This window comes from Ambystoma mexicanum, chromosome 11 (assembly GCF_040938575.1).
Source record: "Ambystoma mexicanum isolate Mex_15411 chromosome 11, UKY_AmexF1_1, whole genome shotgun sequence".
Classification (NCBI taxonomy): domain Eukaryota; kingdom Metazoa; phylum Chordata; class Amphibia; order Caudata; family Ambystomatidae; genus Ambystoma; species Ambystoma mexicanum.
This window is the reverse complement of record NC_090934.1, coordinates 1,247,673,199-1,247,691,549: the sequence shown is the minus strand read 5'-3', so window position 1 is coordinate 1,247,691,549 and position 18,351 is coordinate 1,247,673,199. Positions and strand designations below refer to the sequence as shown.

The following is an 18,351-nucleotide window of genomic DNA, read 5'->3' as shown; positions in this document are numbered from 1 at the left end:
GAAGGCCAAAGGAGGTGGGTAGACATTCAATTAAGCAGGAGATAAGACAAAAAATATGCATACTCTGCATCCCCCTATAGATGACCGTGTTTGATGAAGAAAGTACCGTAACATTTTGGAGGCAGCGTTTCACCATAAACAAAGATGATGTTAGGAGAACTAAGTTTCTGGGAGGAAGGGGATCTACGGGAGATCCTGAAAGATGACTGATATGAGACATCAGATCTTTCACCAATATACCATGCATTGGGACCTGTGTGATTAAGAAACGGATTATGCAAGGGGGTTAGGGATTGCAGTGTGTGAAATATGAAAATGCACTGACAAATTAGCAGCTGGCCATTGTGGAGGCCCAGGGAATCTCTAAGTGTGCATATGTGCTGGTTGAGAAGTAGCCTACAATCCCGTCCTAAAACTTTTTCAAGCTGTGATGAAGGCCATAAAACCACCATAACAGCAGCAAAACAAAACATGCATCTGTAAAGGTGGAGCATCCGCCAGGCACCAACCCCAACTAGTCAGTTAAAAAAAATTCTAATGAGCAGATACTCCAATCCAAGATGTTCAACAGAAGAACCAACCAGACTCCACCATCAGCCACAGAGGCTGGCAGACATAAGGAGACCTGAGCAGAATAGGAATAGGTCAGATTGTAATGCTTTTGTTGTAGGATGTGTGCAGAACAAAGATGTAGCTCAACAGTTCAAATGTATAGATGGGAGATTGGCCAACACAGTACAGTACAGGGGAGCATTTGTACAGGCAGAAGTTAGGTGATCTGTGCAGAAAGGAGGAGTGGATAACTAGCCACATTTCTTGGAGGCGGTTCTGTGAATAACAGACACAACTGAGGTGTCAAGGATAACTCTTGATAATCTTGCTAGAGTGGAGACAGGCAGACTGTATGAGTTTTTGCTTGAAGGTTCAGTGAAAAGCTAGCATAGTAGTTTCATGTTTTGAGTGGGATATCTGCATAGTGGAGGAGCAACTTGTATGCTGAATACAAAATCCTAGCAATCTGCATAGGTCAAATCGTAAGCTAAACAGTTAATAGGCAACCTCTCAAATAGTACTTGGAGGAACAAGGGCATGAGAAGGCCGTCTTCTGCTACTGTTTGTTACTGTGTATTAAAAGGGTAGAGTCCACTCATTCAAATTTGATTATTGATGTAGTCCAGCTTGTTTCTTGGTTGGTGCTGTGAGAAACCAGAAGTTGTCTCACCCACTAGTCCCTGGGGATCTGTCATCCAGGTGGCCAGGACACGGCCATCGTTTCTGGATCCAATTTCTGGGGGTGGACCAGTAAGGCAGGATCACATGGGTGAGGGGTCTTCGGGGAGTGTGACACCGGATGGTGAGACGCAGCATTTCCTTCCTTTTACAAATTTTACCCATCCTACCCTGTAGGATATTTATGAACTACCTCCCCTTTTACAACAAACACTTTCACACAGACAGCCTTCTATAAGAGAAAACAGACTAACACCCGAGCAGTATACCCGACGTGTCCCAATACAATGGTCAGGCGAGGTCAGGAAATTACTGACATCACGCACCTGACTCCCATTAAGCTTCCCCACACAGATAAAAGGCGGAGCACAAGAGCACACACTGAGCAAGGCAAAGCACAGGAAAAAGGTTTTGAGGCAGCAGCTGAACGAGAGAGTAAAGGTGGTAAAACAGAAGGGGATCGCAAGGAGGGAAGTTCCCTTGACCTTTTCGACAAGGAACCGTTACTTTCCTAAAACCGTGAGAACAGAAAGCATAAGACCAGGAAACCAGGCTGAAGAATCCTGCATTGTGTGTCGGAGGTGCCCTGGGCCCTCCCGCGTCAATAATCAAGGCGGGGAAAAGCGCCAGTCGCTTTGGTACTGTCCTTGGATACAAGAACAAAGCAGCGTCAGTGAAATCAACACAGCGGGTGAGTTGGGGAGACAGATACAAGACCGGTCTGTGTTAAAGCCAAGGTTGCGAGCAGCAACATTGTATGGCGAGCGCTGGAACGAACATTGTTAAAACGCATGTGATAAGAGACGCAAGTAAAGTTGAACTGCTGATGAATTATTAAACTTTAAAAGCAAGATACAATAACTTTGACACAGTGGTCCGGCACCGCGTGGGTGCTCAGTCGAAAGTCTCTGTAAGGTATCCAGCAGAGAATTGGCAAAGTGAAACTAAGAAAAGGTTATGATATGATAATGATATGATAAGGCATAACGCGCCTATACACAAGTGTTTCAAGGCGCGACGAGGCAAAGGAGGGGGAACAGGGGAGGAAAGATAACGATCCTACTAGGCCAGGTGTCATTCAGATCGCGCAAGTGCATGGGAAGGGGGAAAGGGAAAAGTGCGAGGGTGCAGGGGGAGGGGAAAGTGCAATACATGGGATACAGGGTAAGTATAAATAATGGCCAGCAAGTGGCAAGTGCAAGGTAAGTGCGGTTAGGGGGACTGTAGGGGTACAGAAACAGTCTCCAAGTGCAGGGTAGCCAGGGAGGCAGTGCAGGTGAGCAACTGGCTGGGCCGGGCCTGTGAGTAGAGAGGGAGGCCGTGTAACCAGTGTAGTTTCAGCCAGGAATCAGCAGGGGAGAGGGAGGAAGAAAGAAAGCAGAAGCAAAGAGGAAGGTTTTGAGGTGCTTCCGGAACCGGAGATGCTTCTCCTCAAGTTTCAGGGAGGCAGGAAGGCTATTCCAGAGGGAGGCCCCTGCCGAAGAGAGAGATCTACCACCAACTCGTTGCTTGGAGAAGCGACTGACCCTGAGGGAGTTGGAGGCGGATGAGCGAAGAGCTCGGGAAGGAAGATATTTAGGCAGAGAGAGTTGGAGGTATTTCGGCCCCAGCCCCCAGAAGGCCTTGTGGACAATGCAAAGGGTTTTGAATTTAATCCTCGCAGCCACCGGGAGCCAGTGCAGAGCTTTCAGTCCTGGAGAGATACGATCCCTGGGCTTGAGGCCAAGGACAAGTCTGGCAATCCTGTTCTGGATAAGTTGCAGAGGGCGTAGAGTAGAGGCAGGCAGATTTAGATAGAGGCTGTTACAGTAGTCCAGCCTAGAGAGAACCAGGGCTCTGGAGACCGTGAGCTTCTGGGGGAAGGTGAGGAAGGGAAGAATACCTCTGAGGAGGTGCAGGTGGTAAGGGGACTTCTTAGAAACGTCAGAGATGTGAGGGCAAAAGGAGAGTGTGGAGTCGAAGGTGACCCCAAGGTTTTTTGCCTTACAGGTGGGAACAGAAAGAGGGCCCAGAGAGGCAGGCCAGAGAGTTGCAGAGTAGGAGGGAGTGGGTGTGCCAATGAGTAGAATCTCAGTCTTATTGGCATTAAGGCAGAGGTCATTGGCTGCACACCACTCCTGGATAGCAGACAGTCACAGATGAGAGAAAGAGTGGAGGAGGCCCAGGGTAGCCTGAAAATGAGCTGGGTATCATCCGCATAGCACTGAAAATTGGGGTAGAGAGCGGCGATGCGGTGGGCAAGGAGTGCCAGGTATTGGTTGAAAAGCCAGGGAGAGAGGTTAGATACCTGGGGGACACCACAGATAGAGAAAAAGATATCAGAGAGTAAAGACCCAAGTTGGACCTGGGAGGGTCGATCAGAGAGGAAGGAAGTCAGCCAAGCCAGAGCCTGACCAGTCATACCCAGGTTATCACGGATGCGGTTGAGCAGGATGGCATGGTTGACAGTGTCAAAGGCAGAAGGGAGATCAAGCAAGAGGAGGATGCAGGGGGTGTTGGAGTCGAGGTTGGAGAGCAGGTCTTCACGGATGTTCAGGAGAGCAGTTTCCGTGCTTCTGGCGGCTGGCTCTGAAGCCAGATTGATGGTCATGGAGACAACCAACAGATTCAGTGTGGAGATTAAGCTGGGAGATGGCCAAATTCTCCAGGAGCTTGCCCAGGAAGGGAGTGATGGAGATTGGGCGATAGTTAGCCGGGCAGGAGGGGTCGGCAGAGGGCTTCTTAAGAAGAGGGTGCACAAGGGAGTGCTTCAGCGGGGATGGGAAGACTCCCGTGGCGAAGGAGTGATTGCAGAAATCAGCCAGGGCAGGAGCCAGGGAGTCGATGTGGTCCTTGATGGTTTTGGACGAACAGGGGTGAACCTGTTTCGACGAGACTTTCATAGATTGGACTTGTCTAGAAACATCTTCCGCGGAGAAATGGGGAAAGGAAGAGAAAGAGGGAGGGGGGTGGCTGAAGAAGGGCCAGAGGAGGAGCAGGCGATAGGGGGAGAGTGAAGACAGGATGTCCTGAGTTTTAGAAATGACGTGAGAAGCCAGAGCCGTGCAGAGGGCCTGGGAGGGGACAGGAGAGGTCGAGACTGCGTCAGGATTGGCCAGATCCTTGCAGATTTTAAAGAGTTCAGCTGAGTTGTTAGATGCCGCAGAGATGCAGGCTTGGATAGGAGCTCTCTTCTTGGTGAGGACAGAGAGCCGGTATTGCCTTTGTACTAGGCGGCAGGCCAGTTTGTCAGAGGATGAACATGAAGCACGCCATTTCCTTTCGGCCACCCTGCACTTGCGTTTTAGGGTGACGAGGTCTGAGTCATACCAGGAGTTAAACTTGGCTTTGGGCTTCAGGCGGATTCTCATGACAGGGGCAAGAGTATCAGATGTAGAAGAGTGGAGCGTGCAGAGGGCTGTGTCAGGGCGAGAGTCAGCCAAAAGGGGGAGGATGGGGTAAGAAGGTGGAAGCGAAAGCCTCAACTGACACGCGCTTCATGGGTCAAATGACCGAGAAGGTGGGTGGCAGGGATGGAGGTGGCTTGGCCTGCGGGGTGGGGAGGGTGAGGTGGGAGGATAGGAGAAAGTGATCACTCCAGCAGAGAGGAATGGAGAGGGGGACAGAGGGGAAGGTCAGAGGAGATCAGAGCATCGAGAGTGTGCCCTGCAGAATGAGTCGGGCCTGAAGGGAGAATAGTGAGTGAGAGAGAGTCACAGAGGTTGCGGAAGAGTGCAGAGGGGACAAGAGGCATCCAGGTGGATGTTGAAATCTCCAAGAAGGAGGAGTTGAGTGGTTGAGGCCAGGAGTGAGGAGATCAGCTCTGCCCACTGAGAGAGGAAGGAAGAAATCTGACCAGGTGGCCGATAGTAGTAGCCACAGTAAGGGAATGGCTAGGGGAGAGAGAGAGCCTGTAGACGAAGCATTCAAAAGACGAGTAGGTCTGCGTAGGAATGACAGAGGCAGGAAACCACTCGGGGAAGATAAGGGCCACACCACCACCAGAGCAGAAAGGCCTGGGAGTGGAGAGGATCTTGTAGCCGTCAGGTAGGAGGCGGCAGATATCAGAGGAATGCTTGACAGCAGAACGAGAGTTTAGAGTGGCAGTGTGGAGAAGGTTGCCATCCTTAAAGGACTTCCGGGGAGGGGTACAGATCAGAGGTACGCCCTGCGGAGGTGTAGAAGGAGCCAGGGAGGGGCAGGGCAAGGTAGCCAAGGAAAGTGGGGGGGGGGGGGACAGCTGGAGAAGAAAGGAAGTTGATGAGGCACAGGAAGCGTCTATCAAAGAGGTGAAGGTTGGCCTGAAGGCCTTGCACCAAGACGGTCCCATTTCAGTAAACATTAATGATGACCTTAGAGGAAAGGAAGGGGGCCAGGAGGGCGTCCCAGCAAGTGCCACCATTAAGGGAGAAGAGGAGAAAGGAGAGAGTGTACACACCATATGAAGGTTCCATAAGTCAGGAGAAGGCACGACAAAGAGGATGTCGGTGAGAGTTTCCTTGGAGGAGGCGCTGGTATAGGTGTCAGCGATAGGGAGGCCTGGGTTGGAGACCAGGATGTCCTTTTTAAACTTTTTCCTACCAGATTTAGTGAGGAGGTCAGGATAGTCAATAGAGAAGCAGTTCGAGAAGATAGGAGAGACAGAGATCACCATAGAGTAGGTGAGAGAGGAGAGAGGTGGAGGTACTGGAGGAGGGCACTAGAATAGGCATACAAGAGCAAGAGGCAGGAAAGTTGCACAATAGGACAGGATGACGCCACTCAGATTTACAGAGCGAACATATTGCACAATACAATAGGAGAGACGAGACAGCAAAAATGAGAGCGGAATCCTGAGTAGAGGGAGAAAGGCCTAGGTTCAACAATGCAATTTAAATACTTAGCCAGTGCATATTATACAGGATAAGAGACACCTACATACCAAGATACCAAGAAAACGAGTAATTGTGAATCTAAGTGGTCCTGCGATGGGTCAAGCAAAATCCTGCGCACAGTCGAAAGGCTTCGATTTTGATAAAGTAGAACTATTTGGTCCGAGCCCGGAAGAGGGAGACCAATTGAAGGTTTTGTGTCAAAGTCCGTCTGAGCCCGGCGGAGGGGCACCCGGGGTGAACAGTAAATCATCCAAGAAGTTGTATATGTGAAATCCTAAGAAGAAGGGAACTTTAATGTTTATCATGTTACATCAGGCCCTCTGAAACAAGAGTATTTGAATGGCAACGAGACTTAGGCACCGAAGGCCCTGAGGTTGCGGTTTTGAACTGCATCCTCATGCTAGAAAAGCAGAGTGTGCTAAGCTAGAGTGTGCCGCCTTGTCCTGTGCTGAAAACGTGGAGAAGGGAAGCCAACAGCTTGAATATCCGGATGTATCATTTCTTGAACACTTTTCTTTTGCATAACATTGTTTCCCACACTATTTGTATTTAGAAGTAATGATTGGCAATAGGTTTATTAGTATAGGCCCTTTTATTTCGGCAGACTTTACTAGGACTGCGTTATTATTTGATGGCCGTAGCTTGCTCCCATCTTTAGATTTAGGATTAGATAAGCGTTTTTCAAACTCAATTAAAGTTCAATTAACACCCTTGAACTGTGATCACTTGTGTCTGTCTTACTGTTTGATACCATGCCTTCCTTCCAGTGCTCCAAGTTTTTAGATGACACTGAATCTCTTCACTGAATCTGGAATGTTTGATTATTCAGTGTAGCCTTTACATAAGAATGGTTAGTGCTGGAAGGATGAGTAAGTGAGCACAAGTGTGTGTGTGCTGGTATCTTAGAATTTACTGGTCTACCGGGGTTCTTCCCTGTACGAGGTCTCGTAGCTAAGCATGTGACTTTTCTCTTAGCTGTGCATGGTATGTGCCATTTCTCGAAGCTGTATATGGCATATGCTAGTTCACTACTTATTCCTACCTAGATACGCTATGTTCATGTGTGCCATTTAGTTTTGTTGTACAAGTTATGTGTTGGTGTTGAATCTGAGCAACGTTTGTACTTGGTTAGGGTGCAGTTTTGAGATGTGCTATTTTGATTCCTTGCATTCTGTACCTCTATGGTATGTGCTGGTGTAGTTTTAAGTTTATTTTTGTCAGGTATATGTAGGGACCCTTATCTGGGTATGATCTTAGCTTATGTGCTTGGGTTTAAAGCAGTCAATTTTTTGTGCGCTATTATTTAGGTTCTTAAAATCATTTCTAAAAACGAATCCAACAGCAGAAACTCACTGCCGCCGCGTCTTGGGAAGAAAGCCCACCATCTCCATTGCTAACTGTAACCGTTCAAAGTCGTGCTTCAGGTCCTCTCCCTCCACCGAGAAACAGTCCTGTTCAAGGAAACAGAAAACAGTGTCATGATAACTGGAAATAGGTGCAAGCATAGAGTCCATGGCTGGTTAAAGGTAGAATAAACAGACACAGAGACAGATTTATTTGAACAAGGGCAGACCATTGAAAGGATTTCAGTTGATATCAGAGACCAGGACATCTCAGTGTGCGGATATAGACAAACATGTATGTAACACCAGGACTAATCAGTGTGAAGAGAACATGCATTCATAAAGGAACATACACTGACAAACATCCAGATCAGACTAAATATATACATGTGTGGTTTCAGCTAGATGCGTTAGAGAGCAAAGGAGACATGCATAGGAACAGGGGTAGAATCAATCATCCTGTGAGAGCAGGAGACATTCATGAGCAAATTACCACACACAGCGACAGAGGCCAAGACGGAAAAGTGTAAGGAAATTAAAACAAGTTTAGAGAGTGTTAGGACTTAAGCACATACAGCCATAAAGACCACAAGAGATTGGCGAGAGGTTACTAATCAATACAACCATAGCTAAATCAAGAGCCTTCAATGTGATGAGATGGCAGGAAGTGCTCATAAACGCCAGTTTAGAAGCAGAAAAGCCCATACAGGGACCAGGACACCATAGAGAAAAACACCCTCTACAAAGAACTCAGGCCTGGCCATTAAGAGGATATAGGCAAACATTTCAATGGAGTCCAGGACGCACCAAGATTATAACGCATGTCAAGAAGTATTAGTGACCAGTAGAGGTTAGTTTTAGGATATCTACAGTGAATAAGGTATATAGAAACAAGGATGAAAAGTAAACAAGCAAACACATCTACTAAAATTAGGACAGGTCCGAACGGCGCAAATATGTTATTCACCTGTGCATTACCACAATAATAGCACAGTCCAGAACCTGTGTATGAACTCAGCATATTGAAGCCAACAAGCTCATGCACAGCCTTCATAAGTGCACTTTCCATAGTTCTGACAGGGAACCGCTTGTGTGCCTGATCTGCCTTTTCTATGCAACCATTTGTGTGTGTGTGAAGACTTGCTGTTAGGAATTTGAAGAGTGGGGTGCTATTTATGGAGAGAGCTTGAGATGAATACTAAGGCAGATATTACTCAGATGAGAATCATTTAGTTACTTTTAATTTGGACTGCATTTTCAATAGGTTGGAAACGACTGCTTACTAGGGAAAGGATGAAAGACTTACAGTGGTAGGCAGGCAAGGATCAGACAGAAATGCAGTGATATCTGCAAATCATCTTTTCTAGAAGGTATATATTCTTGGGCACAGGTAGTCAAGGTCCCCGACTGCTTTTGTGGTTAAGATTTGGGTGGCAGATCATCCAATAGTAGTATTTGGAAACATCATAGACAATTATAGGCTAACACCTGATGTCTGGTTTGGGTTTCTCTTTTTTTTTTTTTTTAAAGACTTGTGAACTTAGTCATGAAGGGGTCGCTCACCTTTTCAAGATAGGGAATTTGGACAAAAGAAAGGAAAGCTTTTGCTTAGTGAATGTGCAAATAAGAGGTGCAGCTAGGAATGAAAAATGGAATGTGTCCACAGTACATCCTTTTAAAAAGACTATGTAGGTCTCTGGGACAGAGAAGAACATTTATGCATGTTGCTCTAGTTTAAGGTCAAACTAGAGGCCATGAAAAAGAGTACATCCCTAAATTGGTAGTGAAGATTCGGGAAGAGTGGCACATCACATTCCTCAACACCCCTTTAAAGGTTCACCTATCGGAGCAGGTATAAAAACCTATTTGCTAAAGACATCCAGTGCCCCAAGCGCAGTGCTCCCCTCACCTCCCCATAATGTGTTTCTTATCCCCATGACACCAGGAAAAGCCCACAGATTTCTATAAAACATGACCCAAATGTTTTTCTCATCTGCTAAATAGGTCTACACAGGGTTTTAAAGGCTAACGATCTGTCAGCAAAGATGGACTTACTAAAAGTACAGGTAAAAGCTGTATTTAGAAGTGAGGTGATGAGGATCAGAAGAGAGATAGCATTCACCTAGAATTTACCTACATGATGATTACAGCATTCCATGCTCTTCCTACTCTGCAAATGAATGGTAATGCCTGCACAGCAGACAGGGCCACCGGCAGTGTATGCATTCATTAACAGCTGGGATAGTGGGATGCAAGAGAACCTAGAACAGGGGTCTGCAACATTTGGCACTTCAAATGGTTTGGACTACAGCTCCTATTAGCCCTTTCTAGCATAGTTGAGGATGAGGGATCATGGGACTTGTAGTCCAAAACATCAAGCAAGCCGAAGGTTGCAGACCCCTGACCTATAACCATGTCATTACGCCTTGAAACTGAGGCACACAGCTTGAAATGTTTTGAGTACACAAAGACAATTCAGAAACAGGCATATGGTCTTCAGGAAACTTGGAACGATGTACATAAATGTGCATAATCTAGACAGAGATGCTGCATGGGGGGGCAGGGTGTGACTGGTACATTCTAAGGGCCAACACATGCACTTCCTTTCCTTACAATGTTGATGTTTGGCACAATCTGGTAATGCTCACTCAGTGGTGCTGTTGCCCCCACCATGGAATTGGAGTAAGGTGCATATGAGGACAATAGGTAGATATGGTTGTACCCAAATAACAGATTAGTGTGAGGATATATAGGAAGACATACAAAATATGTTGATAAGTACAAATTAGGGACAGAGAACACAGTGCACACAAGTATACACAGTGCAATACATAGAACCAGACAGATCACTGTAAGACTGCAAACAGGCACGTAGACATTAATCAGGAGAAATCAGTCAAAGCATTCAGACGGATATGTCGTAGAGGTCAAGAAAAATCAGTTGACCATGGGCGGATACAGACATAAATGTATAGACAACAATATAGAGTAATGAAGTACATCAACAGACACGACAGAGAAACATGACCATGCTCTTCATGATCAATTAATGTGAAGATAGGAGGCATGGCCAGACATCAGTTCAGTCAGAATGAGAATACAATAAAGCTCAAACACACACATTGGAAAAGAAAATGGGAAACCCAATCAGCGTAAAGAAACATGCAAAGTTCTCTGTGAAATTTCAGTGTGGGGGATGAAGGCAAACTTCTGCCTGCATGCGCAAGTAATACCAAACCAATAGGGATCGATCTCAGTAGGTCTTGGAACGAATACCACACACTGCCACTCTAGGGGCCAAAAGCTGGCCATGGAAGGTTCATGTACTCTTTCGAAGTGTAGGTTAAAAGTCAAGTATATTAGGGACATGTAAACAATCAGAGAAAGTGCCAAGAGTGGGAATCCACTGGTCTGACTAATTGCAGGTCTGGTGTGGGTTAGTCTCCGATCAGAGAAATGTGACAGTCCAACAGCAGCCACAAGTCATAATGAGATGCTCACCATTCAAAAGAAAACTAGACCTGTGATATACATCCACCAGTCAAAGAAAACACATCTATGATGTCGGTCTGCCAAACGTCAACAAACTGGTTGGTCTGCTATGGGTTACCAGTTACAGGGAGACTATACATGATTGGGGTAATTTGCCAGATAAAGGGGACTGCACTGGGTATGGACGAGTCAAGAGAGGGACATGGGAGAATTTGGTATTTAGCTGAACGTTGTAAAATGTCACCAAACATGTGTGTTCCTCCCTTGCTTTTCCAACTTCCTGTTACACCAGTTCAAATGTGTAAGCCAGGAAGATAATTAAATAAGACATTTCAGCTTGAAGTAAAGACATGCCAACAGTTATCAGGTATGTCATGTCGTCTGTCTGTCTGTATTCTCTCACCCAGAAACAGAGACGGCCAGCTGTCATATTGCCAATTTGAAAACTGACTTCATTTTATTTTAATTCAATGCCCACTACAGGTTCCCAAAACAAAAAAGGTCAATGAAAACTGCAAAGAAAAATGTTGTGATTTCTGGCACCTGAGAATCAGAAACATATCAAAACTCCAGCCAGAAGATGGACAACATCACAATTATCACTGATAAACCATGACGTCTCAAAAAAGCTAAGGAAACAACAAATTATTTGAGGAGAACCGGAGTGTTATGACAATTTAAGGATTTTATAGTCTTTCACAATTTTGCCTACTTTTCCATTCCCCAACAAAAGCAATACAGGGCACTTTGAAGGCAAAGCAAGAGATTTGCTAACAATTCAGGAGTCCTATGTGTGGGGTATGCACAACTAGCCAAAAAGCGCTAGCAGAGACAAAGCTCTTACTGCTTGTGCCACTCAAGTGAAGACAAACATTGTTATTCTTTAAACAGCCAGATATCCCATTTCAACCTGGATGATATTGACAGTTGTGGTGCCGGGCAGTGAGGCGGGAGAAAACAGGGTTTGCATATTTAGGCACCTGTGAAACTACAGCTTATTAGCAGATGATTACGCAACTTTTGCCAAGTAAGCACAGATATGTGTCCATCAGTCGGGAAAAGGTCAGGTGTGATGGGAGTTAGCCTCTATGCTGTGGTGAAATACTGAAAAAGTACCAAAAACAATGCTTTCCTCATCCAGCAGGAGTTGGCGGGGCTGGTGTTGGTGCAGAGGAAGCCTCTGTCTCTACCCCTTGTAAATCCTCTGGAGGGATCCAAAGTCTCTGTTTTATCATTCTTGTGTGAGGTGTGTTATGCGATTTGTGCAGGGAAGTGGTCTGCCAACAGCCAAGCAACGAATTGTAAACAAATGATGTCCCAATGAACTTAACGATATGTGTACCTCAGAGAAAGCCTTTCCCAGAAAGCTTTGCTGAATATGGAGCATAGGTCTGAGCATGCTGTATCAAGGCACTACCAGATGGAGCAGTTGAATGGATTAGGGACAGCAGCAAATAAGAATGAACAGTGATAAACTAACAGTGAAGCCTCTATGAGTGAATATACAAAAGACAAAGCAAATCATGAGGTTCATGCAACATTTCTGTAAGGTCTCTAGTGGCAGGAGCATAGTTCATTTGCTCATTTCACAGATGGACATGATGTGAAAGTGTCAAGACCAGCATGTTTTGGGAGTTTAACAGAACAACAGAAGACTCACAGCTAACCTTATTTAATAAATAACGTTGGCCTACTAGCCACCACCACCACAAGCGTCAAATCCATCAGACAGTAACTGGTGGCTGCCAAACAGCTCCTTGCAGGTCCAAGTGTCTCGTCTAGACACAGCTGAATTGAGAAGTGTTGCCAATGGTGAAAAGTGGTTAGGGCATGCAGTTAGACTGTACATCATGAAGCAGTTTACAAAGGGGAGATTATGCAGGCCAACAAGCACCATTCAAGCACCTGCCAGAAAAAGGAGCATTTGCGAGAGGGGAAGGGAAACAATTGTTCTGGATGGAGCAAGGAGTCGGCTCAGGCAAAAGCACACATTATTGCATATTTCACAAACGACAACGTTATTGGCTTAACCGAAACGAACTACTATGTTTTGGCTTTACCTATGCAGGATAATGCACCTACATCACCTAAGAAGCTTAAACTCTAACACACGAAAAACTCTATGATCGAAAGACTTCCAACTTTTGGTGAGACTATATCCACCAACTACAACAATCCTACCCAGACTCAGGCGAGACTCCACCACATGCGTTTGAAAAACCGTCCATTGATCTCTGATGGAAATAGCAGAACACTGTGCATTAATCTCGAAAGACTCAATAGACAGAGTTATGATGAAATCCAGAGAAAAGGAATTCCAGCATTTCCATAGCACCCTAGAAATCTTGGGCAAACAATTAACAACTTGGTGAAAACCTACAGACATGACATGTAACGAAAAACAATATTTTGGGAGAATCCAATGTTCAGAAAAAGGACACTGCAAAAAGTCTAAGTTTACAAGAAATACGGACAAGCGCTAGCTTTATGAAGCACTATGGCTGTTATTCCCCAACTTCTAGACAGCGTCTGATATCAACCATCACAGCGACTGCCAACACAGCAAGCATGATTATTGTCCAACTGAAGGACACACAACTGCTCATCAGAACCAATGCCAAAATCTGGGTAGGGAAGCCATCTAATTTGCGAATCGGAAACATCACCACTTGTGATAACAGGGCTTGGCAGCAGTGTGGGACAAATAACTTTCTGATTTTGTCACCAGTTGGCCGTCAGCTTTTGAAACCAAATTGAAAAATATTTTATTATGCTATATGAACGCCGACAAGTTTACTGAACACAATCTGCAGCTTGAAATAAGGCAACATCACTCCTAAACTGGTCAGGACTGACATGTGCTTCAAGAATCCCCACAGATAAAGGGAGACAGATCCAATTTTGCTGGAACTGTTGCTATCGTCCAACCTCCCTCCTTTTCCATCCCACCCTCAAGTTCTCTAAGGTGGTTGAGTAGCAACATACAGGACTTTAGAAAAAGAAACATCTTAAATAAGTAACTTTCTCCATTTCATCAGGATCCACATGGAGGTTTAATACAGGATGCAGAAATTCTATAATAACTTTCTGCAAAATACTTAAGGAAATCATACTTTTAAAACATACAAATTCTGAAAGTTCACCCATTTGTGATCAAAGGTAGAGCAGTAGAGGAGGGATCACAGAATACCAAGAACAATCATGAATTGTGTTCTAGTCTCTTGAGAAACCTGCCCTCCACACTGATGAATATGGTCTCCCATCAATAAAGGTGTAGTAAAAGTTACAATTGACAAAGCATCCAAGGATTGTTTCGGTCTTAGAATAGTCATCTTTTTGATTACATTCCAGAAGCTGTAGAGATTGAACATGGTACAATAATCTGCCAGTACTTACAAATGCAGCCCTTTGTCCTTTTTTAAGTGACCACGGAGAGACGGAATTCAATTTTGACAAGAACACATGCCATTTTGGAAGGGCACCCAACACTGGCCTGTGGAATTCAACTAATAATGGTAAGATGGGGAACCAATGGTAACATTCACAAATGTTCTTATACCATTACCTTTAAGAATTAAAAGATACTTTGTAGAAAACGCTTGCCAAAAGCAAGGCACAGGTCTGAAAAGAATGTAAGCCCTGCTTGAGAAAAAGTCTCGAGTGTTCTTCGAAATTCTCAAAAATTCTCCAGTAGGCTACACTGTTGGTAATGTTCTTGAACTGAGAAATGAGAGGTTATCCAAAGGGCTGCCAAATCCGCCACTTGGAATGGGGCTGGTTCCCCCTCAGAAAAGTCAATTACAGTCAGCTTTCACAATATTGGTTAGTCACAGCGAGAAAACAGGATGGATTCTACTATTGAAAGAGCCAAGCCCAGCTTGGACTATTGGCTAAGAACTATAGTGCAAAACTGTTTGCACCCAAGAAATAATACAACCGGTTTGAGGCAAGCAGCCCCAAAAACACCTACTGGAATTCCTACAATAACCACCATTGGAAAACACCACTGTGTCTGAAAACAAGGTCAATGACAGAAACAAGCCCTACAATTCCCAACTTGAGTTCTTCAGGGCGGTTCTCAGATTTCCTTTATCACAGCTCGTTTTCTTTCGCAGAATAAAGGTCTTTATCTGGGAACAACAAGTAGAACAGCATTTGGATAGTGGAAGACCCTTGAAGGTTGTGGTTGAGTCAGTGGGATCACTTGTATATCAAAGAACTGTGAAACTTAATCGCCTCTACAGGTTGACCATCAATGCAAAATGAGAGCTACCAGCTGGCCCTGCATCATATGCTAGAGAGATGAGTTTGAACAAGATTCTAAATTGACAATGGTTTGGGTTTAGATGGACTCTGATAAGAAGTGAATTCCACTGCTTGGGTCTCCATATGGTGAATGCTGTTTAGAGTTCCATGAATCTTCAACAAGACCAGTACAAAGATTGGGAGTCCGTGTAGAGAACAAGTAGTCAGGATAAAATGAGCAAGACCCCCAAGTTCATATTTCTACATGCCTGTTGTACATCGTAGGGCATGCCGCCTACCTGGTAGTCAGAAAAGCATACCTCAGCACTTGAGAAGTTAACACAAAATCAATATCTTGAAATACAAACAATTTGCCACCACACCAATACATCTTTAAGGGAGACATAGAAATAATGATGCCTGCAGGTAGAGCAGTTATAAGATTCTTATCAACACCACAGAAACTTGAGGATCCAACAACAAACAAAGCTCAGACTGCCCACCCAATTCTTTATAGGCCCCCCCATGGACTGGCAATTGGTTTCCTTTTGGAACAAGGCTCTGTATGTCCAGTTACCGTTGGCTACCCCTTGAATACATGATAATATTTTCAGTTTTACTAGGATTTCCTACAGCAGTAGTCATGGATGCAGGTTGGAGACCGGCTGATGTATGATTATCCCCAACCAGCAACCCAAAAGCGCCGATATCCGAACGTTTACTAACCGTCTCCGAATCAGAGTAATAATCATCCCAGCTCTGTCTGTGAGGCCTCATTGTCATCTGTAAGCAAGGCAGAAGGGGTTAGGCAGCAAATGAGTGAGTTAAGCACAATTTGCATTAAATATCAAAGCACACAAATTTGGAAATTCAAAATCATTCACATAAATTATATGATGGATGCCGAAGTGGAAGTCAGTGTATCACAAACTAGAACAGACTAGGGGTGTGCAGAATGCATGATAAAACAATATCTGTAGCACTTAATTTGAATAGCACACCTCGTTATATAACTTAGTGAAGTTTGAGGGGGAAATTATTCATCCAGCAGTGGCCTTCTGGTTTCATTAACATGTTTAAGGACATCTAGTTTCATTATCTTACTCTCTGCATTTCACTCAAAACTGGTGTATTTTTACACTTTGGGAGTAGTCCAGCAGAAGTAACCATGTGTTCCATTTTAAAAGTAAAACCACAATTTGACAGCATCTTAGTACTACTAAAACCACTTGCTGAAATACAGGTCTGTAAACTGCGCTCATTAAGCAGTGACAGTAATCATGACCCAACCAGAAAGTTACTGTTAATGTGCCAGTAATCCACACCAATCAGATGTAATGCTGTCAATATTGCACCACATGCTGAATTAATAACCACACCCTCATCATAAAGGTTGTGTGTCAGATACAATAATCCAATCAATTGTGTTGTGTGACAGTAAATGCAAGAATACATTTCAGCAAATAACTATTTTGTTGCTTTTTGAATATTTACCTGCCACCTTTAGTTTGTGAAAACCACAGGCATTTGATTTACAAATGACTTAACCCAATTGTAATTACAATAATAGTACAATACATCCACACACAGAACAAACATTTTGTTCACAAAATTTCCTAACCTTACATGAAGCCATCTTCAATCAAAAACCTGCTATTTTCCATATAGCTATTTCCAGCAAACAGTTTCTCCCCGATCCTACTATTCCATTACCTCACCCTACTGTACAACTTTACCAATAAATGTTTCCAAATATTAAGAAACGCATACACTTTTTTACTGGGGGCAACATTATCCATTTCATTGTACTTTGTATATCTAGGTATAATATTCACTCAACGGCCATCCAAATTCTGCTCACATTCAACACTCACTTAAGAGCATTTCAATTGAAAATGCTGAAGGGTCTGAAGATTGCTATCTCAATATGCAGGCCCAGCCATATCTCGGTCTTTCACCATGCCCGTGCAATCTCTCTCATAGTCAACAAGTTAAAATGCAGCAACATAAAAGCTCTATGGCCAACAGAAGGGTATTTCTTTTACATTCTACGGAGGCAGATTCCTTCTTTATAACCTCTTCCAAATTCATCAGCTTTAACTTAAGTTGCCAAGTGGCATAAATGAGCATTTTGATATTTTGGCCGTAGGCATTTTTTAACATGGCTCTTAAATTGAGGAACAGCTTTTCTGATTGGCATGCACCCCCACTGTAACCCGTTTGATATCTCTTAACCAGAGCTAATATACGGCAGTATACCATTTGTATTTACCAACCGCACTTGAAAAGAAAACCTCCTCTAAAAGGCCAGTCTTCTGCTCCCATTTCAACACTTTTACAGATATCAAATAAGTAAAAATTACAGTTCTCAGTACTTGCTCTCCCTACATAACTATTTAGGAATTTCTCATACCACAGAGAGGGCACCATAGAGAGGGCTGCAAAGTATCTCTATGAGGCTATCTCTTTAACCTCTTACAGAATGGGGCACCCCATGCCGTGTCCCCTCACACACATATTCAGCCCGTATAGTCACCAACAGCCACCTTGGTCAATATGATTTTCCTCTCTACTAGTCGGGTTGGTTGTTATGCTTGTGTGGATGAAAGTGCCTTGAATGATGGAGAGCAAGAATTGATATGACCACATTTTGTCTTTTCCCTTTCATTCTGCATTACTGCCTTTCCAATTGATTTGGAACAATGAAAACGCTCTGCAAACGGAAAGGTTGTGTTGTTCATCAGGGATTTCCTGCTAGGATATTTTGCTCATTTATTTGAACAAACATTTTCGTACAGTACAACATGAAGAGACTCCCGGACTCAGCGCCATGAAATGTGTGTATGCTTGATTTTAATGAACCATCACACAATTTATAAGAGCCCATGTACGATTACACGTGTTTCAGCTCCCCTGAGCCTTTTTCAAATCTGGGCCACGGATGAAAATACCAATCCATAAGACTGTTGTCTCTGTAGTAATAGCGGGGCCAAATCCCCAGGTCAAATGAAGTCTGAATCTGAGTGACAAAAGGTAACGCGCTTTTAATTCAGTCAGAACAAAGATGTTGTTTAAAGTGGAACTTGTCAAGATTGTAAACGCAGGACAGCTCAGTAAAAGCTGGGTCCATCAACTCTAACATTGTGTATCTGCAAATGCTCGTTTCTGAGCATCTACATGTGTGAATT

At 44.2% G+C, this 18,351-nt stretch overlaps 1 protein-coding gene across 7 annotated transcripts in view; it reads right to left on the bottom strand.

Moving 5' to 3' along the window:
* Positions 1–18,351, bottom strand: part of MYO9A (myosin IXA) — a 1,154,601-nt gene that overhangs the window by 703,611 nt on the left and 432,639 nt on the right. For 6 of the 7 annotated variants that reach the window (XM_069624659.1, XM_069624658.1, XM_069624661.1 and 3 more), the window contains 2 exons: positions 15,890–15,946; positions 7,437–7,534 (listed from right to left, as the gene is read on the bottom strand). In XM_069624659.1, the coding sequence (XP_069480760.1) occupies positions 7,437–7,534; positions 15,890–15,946 (155 nt within the window). The remainder of the gene's footprint in view (positions 1–7,436; positions 7,535–15,889; positions 15,947–18,351) is intronic. The other variant, XM_069624662.1, reaches the window with a different exon arrangement.